This window comes from Cydia strobilella, chromosome 1 (assembly GCF_947568885.1).
Source record: "Cydia strobilella chromosome 1, ilCydStro3.1, whole genome shotgun sequence".
NCBI lineage: Eukaryota > Metazoa > Arthropoda > Insecta > Lepidoptera > Tortricidae > Cydia > Cydia strobilella.
Window position 1 is genome coordinate 21,478,573 of NC_086041.1, and position 12,527 is coordinate 21,491,099.

The following is a 12,527-nucleotide window of genomic DNA, read 5'->3' on the forward strand; positions in this document are numbered from 1 at the left end:
AATTAGTACACGAGTGCTATGCAATACAAATTCACTAAAATAAATGGAGGAAAACTGTTTAGGACTTAAAAATGTGACTACAAAAACAGATTTTAGGTCTTAAATGGGGTTTAAACAATAGTGACAGTAATAAAATTTGACACCTACAATTTCAGGGATCCCTGTTTGCGTGTCATAAAATTGGAGCTTCGGGGACCACGGGGATCAAACGCCATCTTGAAAAATATGTCTTTTTTGGTTTTTCTTTTTTTCTCGGAATATCTGGGTTTAATGTGAATACTGTGTATGGCGAAACGAAAGCTTATTAAATTCCACACTAAAAAGTCACAACAACATGTCCCAAAAACGAAGCCTTTTTCTAAAAATAGGGCTTACAAGTTACAAGGGAAGCTTACAAGTTTCCACACATTTTTTTTTTCGTGGTTGTGTAGATAATGTTTTTGTGTTCCAAAAATTGGTAAAAAAAATTTACAAGTATTTATTTCTGACCCGTCTTAAAATAAAATTTTAGTAGGAGATGATTAAGTAGGTATAACCTTTTGACTTCTGAGCCATATCGAGAAGAGTCTAGAAGAAAGCTCCGTTTTAGGGACATGGTGGACGTTTGATCCCCGTGGACCCCGAAGCTCCAATTTTATTTTTATGACACGCAAACAGGGATCCCTGAAATTGTAGGTGTCAAATTTCATTACTGTCACTATTGTTTAAACCCCATTTAAGACCTAAAATCTGTTTTTGCAGTCTCATTTTTAAGTCCTAAGTTTTCCTCCATTTATTTTAGTAAATTTGTATTGCATTGCATAGCACTCTTGTACTAATTATGGATCTACTGATGTCTATTTTATTGAAATCCACTCAATAGTTAAGGCGCTAGAAGTAAAAATATGATTTACTATTCGGCGTCCTCTCAAGGCGGCTGTATTGATTTTTCTTTAATAAAACAGGTGTAAACAGGTTGTAAAGGTCAAGAGGAATCTACCGATATGTCACTTTAAAAAATCCGTCCTGTATCCCTCAGGATACAGGACGGATAATATTTAGCTCACTACAGAATGCACTGATCTGCAGTATTTAAACCCATAACCCTACTTTCTGTTTAAGTCGCAGTCGAGGAAAATGTTGATATTGGGGTAGAACGTGTACAAATGTATAGAAAAAAGTGAAATTCATATTCCTCCAATTTCATATTAAGAGAATATCCCCTGAAAGTGTATAAGCGCTAAATCTGGATTCAGCTATTATTTTCTATAACAAGATGTACTTTTTCCGCAAAGATATCTAGGACTTTTTCGTGTAGAATTTATTAAGCTTTAATGTTGCCTTAAACCATATTTTCATAGAGAACGTACATTTAGAGTAAAACGCAAATTTCTCCAGGATGGTACACATTTTCCAAGATGGCTGCGATTCCTCGAGGTCCCCAAATGTCAAATAGTGTGGACATGAAAAAGAGACCTTTAATTAACATACATACCAAATTTCATATCTTTGGAAGGATTTCGAGGTGAGACAATCAGATTGTGCTATTAAAGGACACCTCGTATGTCATATTCATATCTGTCATGATTGAATTTTAATTATTTTACTGACTGAGTTTTTAGGGTACTCCGACCCAGCCGGTTCAGTTAACAAGCCACAATCTGAAATCTCGAGTTTCACTTGGCTTTCCTTGCGTCATGTCATACAAAATGTAAACACTAACGATATTTAGCGAACTCTTATTTTGTTTTTACCTGTTCTTTAAGTGTACACCTTAATCCTCATGTAGCCAGGTTTGAGTTTTCGTATGCATTGATATTTAAAATGTGAGAGTTAAACATTTGCTTGTAAATACTTTTATGCATAAGGCATATGGGCGATAACTCAACGTTTCTGTCACCGTCTAGGAACGAAGATTTAGTAAGATTGCCGTTAAGATATAGTTTTCTCAAACATACTCCAAAATGTATGCGTTAATGTCACGAAATGAAGGCATGAAGTTGCTCATTTATGGCTCCTTACATTACTTCTTGACCTAGGCCAAGAAGTAATGTAGGGAGATAGTATGAAACGTACATTATTGTCCGCTGCTCTAACTTTTTTTTGCTCACTAAGATTAGACTGACAAAGGAAATATTACATACAGCCAACGACCACTCTCTCTGTAAGCATACTTGCGACATTAAAAAAAATACGACATCTATGGTACTATATTTATAAGCGGTTAAACATGTTTAAAAAAACCCAAAAAAAAAAACAAAAAAATATCTTGGGGCTGTATCTCCTAAACCATGCGTCGTAGCCCAAAAATAATCAAATTTTCGTTCCCCTCTAGCTGACCCTTCATTTCTATTTGAAAAAAAAAAAAAAAAAAAATATAAAAAAAATCTTTATTTGGCTGTTTCTCCTAAACCATGCGTCGTAGCGCAAAAATAATAAAATTTTCGTTCCCCTTTGAGAAACCCCAAAATAATACACAAAAAACACAATGAAAAAAAAAAGAAAAAAAACTATATGGCTGTATCTCATAAACCATGCGTCGTAGCGTAAAAATAATAAAATTTTCGTTTACATCTAGGTGCCCTCAATTTATATTAGAAAAAAAAAACCCATAAAAAAAAACCAAAAATCTTTATAGGGCTGTATCTCCTAAACCATGCGTCGTAGCGCAAAAATAATAAAATTTTCGTTCCCCTCTAGGAGACCCTTCATTTATATTTGAAAAAAAAAACTAAAAAAAAAGAATATTTATAGGGCTGTATCAAATTAATAATAAAATTTTCATTCCCCTTTAAGAAACCTCAAAATAATACACAAAAAACACAAAGAAAATCAAAAGTGAAAAAAAGAAAAAGAAAAAACTTTATAGGGCTGTACTGTATCTCATACACCATGCGTCGTAGCGCAAAAAAACACAAATTTTCGTTCCCCTCTAGGTGACCCTAGAAAGAATAAAAAATAAACAAAAGAAAAAAAAAAACCTTTTTTTTTTCTTTTTATCTGTATCTCCCAAACCGTGTGTCGTAGTGTGCAAAAATAATCAAATTTTTGTTCCTCCTCGATACTCCACGCACTGAATAACCTATTACATTACGACGTGAAACAATCATCATCATCATCATCATCATCATCATCATGTTTGTATTATTATTTCATTGCATGTTTGAGAAAAGCACTATACATACCTCGGCGTGAAAAGGGGTTGGCGGCCTCATAACTATTCGGTCTCACTACGTTCGGCCGGCAACCCCTTACTTCACGGCCTCTGTAGTAATGTACTATTATTTTAATAACTGCTGGATGCTGGTCGCCATCGCCATGACCAGAATCAGATACGTAATATGCATCAAAGATATGTTAGAGTTAAATAAAATAGTTTACAGTGTGCGCTTTATTTACCTAATGTGCCTAACTATTATTTGTAACGCATTTGTGTATTAAATGTATAAGTTATAAAAAAAAACAAGCACTGCCGAGTGAATTTTTTGAAAATACAATGTAAACGATATGACCGAAATACCAAAGAAATACTGAGCAACAACCTATCATCTAGTCTAAATGCCTACATAGTTGCATAGGTAATATGAATAACACTTAACCGAGTGGTTTCCTTGGTCCACTCGCATTAGTGGTTACGCAAAAACGGATGAACGCATTGCGCGTTTGCGTTCGTCTTAAATAACGTTTTTATTCGTAATAAAATATATGCAATGCAAGTAGGTCTATTGATGTGTACCTGTGTAGGTACACAAATACACATAAATAGAATATAATATACTCTTTATCTACACACATATCATTAGTACCCTATCCTGTGTGTGATAGCGGACAGACTTGACTGCCCGTATATGAGACACTGCTGAATGATGCATATTGCCGGCAGTGTATATATATTGTAGTCTTGTAAATAGGTGTATAATAGTTAATTAGGTTTAGTTACAGTCAGCTGCAGATAAAAGGCACCCCCCCCCCCCTACATACAAAGTTCTGAAAATTAGTATGGACGTGGGGGTACCTTTTCTCTGCAGCTGACTGTACTAACATTAGGAACGTAAGTCTACTAACAAATCTGTATAGCTACTCGAAATAATTATATTTCATTTCATTTCATTAGTGCTCTAAAACGCGTTCAGAAACCGTAGGAAATGCATTATTACAACTAGGCTTGGGAGTAGGGACTTTTGGATGCTCGCTGTGGTTCTAGAATCCACGGAGTAGCCATTATGTTACACACACAGGACATGAAACAATCATCATCATCATATTTGTATTATTATTTCATTGCACGTTTGAGAAAAGCACTACCTCGGCGTGAGAAGTACATAACTACAGAGGCCGTGAAGTAAGGGGTTGCCGACCGAATAGAATAGACGGCCGAACCTATAGTAAGGCTGGATAGTTATGAGGCCGGCAACCCCTAACTTCACGGCCTCTGTAGTCATTAGTAATCTACTATTACAGGGAGCACAAGTAGCAATGCAGGTCATTTCCCTACGGTTTCTAAACCCATCTTAGAGTACTTATGTTATGAGGTGTGTGTAGATAAAGTAGTGTATGCAACTGTACATAATTAGGCCTTAAAACACTCGTGTCGTGTGATTCTATTATGAAACTCGCTGCCGCTCGTTTCATAAAACCATACTCTTGTTTCTAGGCCTCTCATTATGTATCAGTTGCATAAACTACTATTAAGTAACCACTAGAGCGGCTGCTTACCTGAGTAGGGCGAAATTTGAATTTTAAGTTTTTTTGTATCCAGTGACATATAACGAAGCCATACGATAAATAAATAATACTAGAGCTGAATTGTTTTACCAAGTTTATTAAATTTGGATCTTATTTGCAGTTAACTTTAAATATTATGGCGCAATACCCCTTTATGTGAGGCAAAGCAAATTTTCGTTAAAAATCCGTAACTCCCTGAATGCCTGCGTGAAACAATATGAGTTAAAAACAAGGTGATGAAAGAAAATAATCTAACAATTTTTAAGTGCAGAGAATTTGGACGGAAATATATTTTCCCACGTTACTTCGAATTCACGAAGCTGTATCGTAATTCTCGGGAACAGAGGCGCATGCTTAACATGATTTTGCATACTTGATGACTCGATTCGGTGGCGAAACACTCTAAGACCTGGCAATGACATGGTTGCTAGTGTGCACCGTAAAAAGGCATGATGCACACACCGAGTTTTGCAGTGAGTTGTGTTAAACGAGTTATGCAGTGTTGGGATTTTAAGGTGGATGCAGCTTTTAGGTACAGTACAGCCACTATGAGATATATCGGAGTGGATTAACTATTTGCGTAAAGTTGACACAAATATTTACTTAGGATCAAATATTTGTGAAAAACACACAAATAAATGCCCTTACCAGGATTCAAACCTAGGACTTTCTGCTTCGTAGGTAGGGTCACTACCAACTAAGCTAGGAGGCTTAAAAGTATTACCTATAATACATAATATAAGCCAACCACAAAACTAGATAACAAGGCAGGAACTTCATAATAATTTTTAAGAAAAAAAAAACCGACTTCAATGGGGAATGCCGCTGAAAGTTTACTTATTGTTGATGGTGCACTCTTAGATTCCAGACAATGAAATGAAAAAGACAGCATATTTTGCCTAATTATCCTAATCCATCTTTTGCCTAATTGCCTAATTATTATAATATTGCCTAAAAATGTAGAAAAGGAGGTAAAACCACCCACTTTTCTAGTAGCATTTCGTTTTTGTAAGGGTCGCAGTTCTAACCTAACCTACTTCTCTGATAGCATTTCCTTTCTGTAAGGGTCACAGTTCTAACCTAACCTAACCCACTTTTCTAGTAGCATTTCCGGGTCCGGATCCGAGTTGGGGTCCATGTCCGACCCGGGTCCAGGTCCGAGTCCAAGTTTGGGTCTGGGTCCATAAGGAAGAGAACTAATCGCCAAACGTGAACTATGTGTCATTGAAGAGTTTCATTCTGATCATCATCAGCAGTTCCACTTCATCAAATGTCACTTTTTTAAATGTAAATGCTGGATTTGTTGATGAAAATACAAAAATCACAATATGTATGCCTTTCACATTTGAGGAGTTCCCTCGGTTCCTCATGGGTCTCATCATCAGAACTCGAGCTTGACAAAAATATGTCTTAAAAACTTAAGTTGCTTAACAAACATAAAGAAGAGGACAAATCGCCAAACGTAAACTATGCGTCATTAAAGAGTTCCATTCTGATCATCATGAGCAGTTCCACTTCATCAAATGTCACTTTTTAAAATGGATATGCTGGATTTGTTGATAAAAATACAAAAATCACTATATGTATGCCTTTCACATTTGAGGAGTTCCCTCGATTCCTCATGGATCCCATCATCAGAACTCGGGCTTGACAAAAATGTTTCTTGAAAACCTAACATGCTTAACAAACATAACGAAGAGGACAAATCGCCAAACGTGAACTATGCGTCTTTAAAGAGTTCCGTTCTGATCATCATCAGCAGTTCCACTTCATCAAATGTCACTTTTTAAAATGTAAGTGCTTGATTTGTTGATAAAAATACTAAAATCACTATATGTAAGCCTTTAACATTTGAGGAGTTCCCTCGATTCCTCATGAATCCCATCATCAGAACTGCGTTTTGACAAAAACGGGACCAATCTGTATGTATATACTTACAATCAAAAAAAGAATTTTCAAAATCGGCCCAGAAATGACGGAGTTATGGTAACAAACATTAAAAAAAAAAAAAACAACCGAATTGATAACCTCCTCCTTTTGAAATCTTGAAGTCGGTTAATAAATGTAAGATCAAGCTAAATCAATGCTTGTATGCATTGTGCAAAGATTGCCTCTTTGTCAGTATATGTATTTCATTATTCCAAACACTCGTATATGTATTTAACAGGTTATTTAAAAAACCGGCCAAGTGCGAGTCGGGCTCGCGCACAAAGGGTTCCGTACCATTGCGCAAAAAAACGGCAAAAAAATCACGTTTGTTGTATGGGAGCCCCACTTAAATATTTATTTTATTCTGTTTTGAGTATTTTTTGTTATAGCGGCAACAGAAATACATCATCTGTGAAAATTTCAACAGTCTAGCTATCACGGTTCATGAGATACAGCCTGGTGACAGACAGACAGATGGACAGACGGACGGACAGACGGACAGCGGAGTCTTAGTAATAGGGTCCCGTTTTTACCCTTTGGGTACGGAACCCTAAAAAGGAATAGACCTAATCAAGAGGACTAATTGATGATTAAAATCTCAAATTGGGTGCGCAGCCAAAAGTGCTAGCAAGTAGCTCTGTGATGTGTTAAGTTGATATCATATCATCAGGAATAGCTGGGGAGCCGGTAATGCTAAATGTGTAGTTACTCGAGCGTCGTAGACCTATTGGAATCGAAAGATTAGATGATAGGGGGAAAAAAAGGTTATATTAAGTTTTCTTTTCCAGCGAGCGCAAAAGCACAGTGTAAAAAGTATACAGTGGACCGACGACTTTGACGTGTACGCAGCTACTAACAATGGCGAATGTAAGCAGCTCGGGTGTGCGCGGTACACGGTACACCCCTCGCCCCTCGCACCCTGCACGATTGCCCTGTCTAGGCGGCTTTGTCGAACGACTGTATTGGTTCATAGACTGTGACGAAAGCGTCAACATTTTTTTTTTAATTTCGGGGTTTGGTGGAGGGTTAAAAAATCAAGTAGATTGTGGATTTGGTCATTTTGGTCCAAGTTGATGATATAATTTTTCTATAACTTAATTTGACAATTAATTTTACGCATTTCCTAAATCTGACGATTCTGACGATCACAAGTTCGACGCCCAATTTTCACTTGGGAACTGTCAGATTAAGAAGATGCATACAAATAATTGTCCCATTTAGTAATAGCACAATTATAGCATTAATTTGGACTAAAATGACCCAATTCACAATCATTAAGTAGATTGTGGATTAGAAATTAAGTCTCAAAATAACTGCTATGTTTCTCTATTGATCTTCTGGTGCTTTATTCTATGCATAGTGTAAAATAATTTAATTTAAATACAGTAAAATTTATTTATTTAATGCCTTTATTTTACCTTAAATAGTTTTTCAAAATAAAAGTTTTCTAATAGTATTGTTTTCATTTTTTCATTTCATTTTACTATATTAAGGACCCCTGTCAGGCATAGGCCTCCTCCATATCCTTCCACCTTTCTCGGTCTTTAACCTTGATTAGCCAGTTTTCTGAAATCCAAATACCCTATATGTATTCCACTCATATGTGCTGAACCACTGATGCAGCTTTGTTATTAGAAAGGTGATAGCTACATTGCATCTGAAGCATCTTTTTGTATAAACACACTGGGTGGTAAGTTGGCTGGTGTGTGGCTTATAGTTTTATTGCATCTGTCAGTCTGTACATCTGTATGTCACAAACATTTTACTTGTACGAGGGCTGCCTTTTAAGTTGTGTCGTTTGGAAAAACTAAAGACAATTTAAGTGTTCAATGGTATTTATTGTTTTTCAAAGTAATCACCGTGATATGTAATACACTTTTTCATTCGATCGAACCAGTTTTCGAAACACTTATTCCAGTCCGACGTCGGGGTCTCCAAAATGGCCATTTTGGCATACGCCTCAACCGCTTCTTCAGGCGTCTGGTACCGTTGACCACGTAGTCGTTGCTTGATTTTTGGAAAAGTAAAAAAATCGTTAGGGCTTAAGTCTGGACTGTACGGCGGGTGTTCCAGAATTTCGACGTTTTGCTCTTTTAAAAACGCAATTGTTTGCCGGGCGGTGTGCGAGCTCGCATTATCGTGGTGCAGTCTTATACGACGTCTTGGGTTATTTTTTCGAAACTCGCCGATGACTTTTGGTAAACAGACAGTGGTATACCAGTCAGCATTAACCGTTTTACGATCCTCGAGCACGATGGTGGCAACGTGGCCACTTTTCGCCACAAACGTGGCCACCATTTTTTTCGAAGTGCTCCGTGAGCGTATTACTTTGGTCGGTTTTGGCTCATCTTGGAACACCCTAACAGTCGACTGCTGTTTAGAATCGGGATCGTAGGCATATATCCAAGATTCGTCACCACTGATAATGTCGTAAACATGTTTCGAGTTTCCTCGGTTGAATTGCCGCAGAGTTTTGCGACACCATCGAACGCGAGCCGTTTTTTGGTCTTCACTGAGTAAATGTGGTATCCAGCGTGAGATCAACTTTTTTACGCCTAATTGATCATGCAAAATACTGTGAACACTGGTCCCTGAAATACTTAAGGAAGCTTCTATCTCACGGTATGTCGCATGGCGATCTTCGACGATCAGTTGCCGTACAGCATCAATGTTCTCCTGGGTTACGGCTGTTTTTGGTCGACCTTCACGATGTCTATCACCAAGACTAGAGCAACCACGTTGAAATTCTAAATACCAGCGTTCCACAGTCCGGAGGCATGGTGCTTTATCATTGAAAACCGTAGTCAACTCTTCGAAGCACTGAAGTCGCGTTAAGCCCCTTTTGAAGTTGTAAAAAATTATCGCACGTAAATTTTCCTTCGAAATTTCCATTTTCACAACTGACTTGTCAACTTTGAACGAACGCTGTACTAAAACGGTTGGGCCGATTTCGAGTCATTCTTTTGTTTTGGAATTCTAAATTCAAATATTTTAAGAAGACACTAGTTCTTTTTTATGCAATCACGGGTGGTTTGCAAACGACAGAACTTAAAAGGCAGCCCTCGTATTGTAAGCTATATAATAATAAAATCATTGAAACAGTAGGTATGTCTTATGTGTGTTCATAGTTACGTTTGTAAACAGATTGACTAAGTCCCATGGTAAGCCCAAGGAAGCTTGTGTTATGGGTACTCAGACAACGATATATATAATATATAAATACTTAAATACATGGAAAACACCCATGACTCAGGAACAAATATCTGTGCTCCTCACACAAATAAATGCCCTTACCGGGATTCGAACCTAGGACCATCGGCTTCGCAGGCAGGGTCACTACCCACTAGGCCAGACCGGTCATCAAACAACAATTGGATCCGTCTTAATAGCATTGAGATTTGCTACACATGGTTATGGAAGACTCACTAAATATGTACATATTGCTTGTTTAGTCTTAATTTTTGTGAATAATTCACGAGTATAGGGAATATCCCAAGCCAAATAAGTCAAGAAAGTTAATTTCCTTATAAATAAATGTCATGTATGATTAAACAAACAAGATGGTAATTATTTCATTATGTCCACTTCTTAGTGTCTTATTATCATGTAAACTACCTGCTTTGAGCAAAATGTATGGTAAACAAAGCCTTAAAAATATTCTGAAACATTTGCATAAAGACAACTGTTTCTTAAACCCTGATTTAAAGATAACTTTAGTTTTGTTTTTAAGCTCTTTGGAGGGATCCAGGGTTAGTGTCGAGCTGGAAAAAACAAGTACCTTAGACAAGCAAGTAAAAGTGTAACAATACAATTACTCACCACATTGTTGTAATTGAAGGTTGCAGTGTCAGGAGGAAAATATTCTGCATTCATCTTGTCGCCCATCGCGAGACAAACACTAATTATAACACACACAAATTTCACGTCCCTGGCATTTCTCTAAACGACGCGTCAATCGTGGAAGAGTCCTAATTTGGATAAAATGACTGACGACGGTTAGAAACCTCGTAGCCCCTAGAAGTCCGATGAAGCATTATACTTGATCACACATTTTTGAACAAAATATGGCCGTAGTTCAATTAATACAATAAATCACCGTTTTCATATTTTAGATCAGTTTTAAAGCTTCTAATTAAAACTTGTAAAATTATTTTATTTGACAATTTACCTTGACACACATAAATGTCAAAACCGCCATCTTCTCCGTGGGGCTGCCAGGCGTAATTTTGAGGTGAGTTGTGAGTTGCCACTCGCAAAAGTATTAAGGTCTCTACAGACCTTGCAACAAATAGCATGCGATTATCGGTTTTCCACTCTAATGGCCTCTACAAACGTCATCGAAAACCGCATGAGATTGCAAGCAAATATTGCGGTTGCGGCATTTGATCGATCGATCGACTTCGTTGCTCCCACCAACTCCGTATAAGATAAATAAAGTATTAAGCGAGGTTTAGTTAGACTAGCAAGAACTTGCATGCAATTTACGTTACATTGCTGACTCTAAGGTAAACTGCATTAATAATTTTTATCAGATACCGGAATGTAATGAAAATTGCATGCAAGTTCTTGCTAGTCTAAACCTCGCTTAAGGAAAAAAAGTGCCTCGGAAATCAAGAAAAAATCATTCTCGAATAGATAGCGCTACACCATTGGCCTATACTCGGCGAGATGGCGTTGACGACACCGTTTGATATTTAACAAATATTAGTGAAAGAACATGGGTCAAAGTCATATGGTGTTCTAAAAAAAATACATTTATCCATATACTTACATATTATGTATACATTTGATATTTATTTACATATTCATTTTTAGTTTTAATCGTGTGTCGATAGATGGCAGTAAATTTATTGTAACAACAAAATTTACTATGACAATAATCATCTTTTACTATCTATTCTCTTTGCTCCCACTTAGCCGGCAATGGGTTCCATGGGCAATGGGGTTGGCAACTCTCAAAGGTTTGCATAGATGGCGCGTGATTTAGCTGTTTTTCATTTTGTTTTGTTGTTTGTTTGTTTTAAAACCGTCAAACATGTATAGCCGCTTACTTAATACAATATAATTTAGCTATTTGTGCAACAAGAGAGGAGAGTTGGTTTTTCTTGCGAGTGTTGATTTTGAGTCCCGAGTAAGCGAAAGATTCTATAATTGAATCTTTGCTCTCGTGTGACACATAATTTTTCACCTCAGTAGTGAGAACATATTAATTAAAAGTTAAAATGTATTTCGAATTTGTAATAGACCCCGAAGTATGAAGCGGCAGTTAATGGTCTTCACTCAATTAAAAAGCTACTTTGTTTCACTCCCAGGAGTGACGAAAGTCGCACTTTCCTAACTCCAGGGAGTGACGAAAGTAGGCTTTTTCGAGCTGCTGAGGTGAAAAATATTTATCTTGCCACTGATGAGCCAAAATAGGTGTAATGCGGAGTCTTGCAAGTTCGCGCTTCGCGCCTTCTTTGACGCGGACCGAAAAACCGACAAAAAACGGGGAACAAAGCGCGAAGGCGTAACTAATCTGCGAAATCGACGCAACACTCGCGTTCGTGACTTCGCGCCGCGATACGCACGCGAGTGTGGAGGGCCCTTTAGGTTACACGTTCGTGGGTTCGGAGCGTATAAACCGAACCCACGAACGTGTAATCCTCGTGTGACACATAATTTTTCACCTCAGTAGTGAGAACATATTAATTAAAAGTTAAAATGTATTTCGAATTTGTAATAGACCCCGAAGTATGAAGTGGCAGTTAATGGTCTTCACTCAATTAAAAAGCTACTTTGTTTCACTCCCAGGAGTGACGAAAGTCGCACTTTCCTAACTCCAGGGAGTGACGAAAGTAGGCTTTTTCGAGCTGCTGAGGTGAAAAATATTTATCTTGCAACTGATGAGCCAA

General features: G+C 37.3%; 1 protein-coding gene across 1 annotated transcript in view; it reads right to left on the reverse strand.

Moving 5' to 3' along the window:
- Window positions 1–10,835, reverse strand: part of LOC134746288 (uncharacterized) — a 136,206-nt gene extending 125,371 nt beyond the window's left edge. The window contains exon 1 of the mRNA XM_063681013.1: window positions 10,453–10,835. Within this exon, the coding sequence (XP_063537083.1) occupies window positions 10,453–10,518 (66 nt within the window). The 5' untranslated portion in view covers window positions 10,519–10,835. The remainder of the gene's footprint in view (window positions 1–10,452) is intronic.
- Between the last annotated feature and the right edge of the window lie 1,692 nt (window positions 10,836–12,527).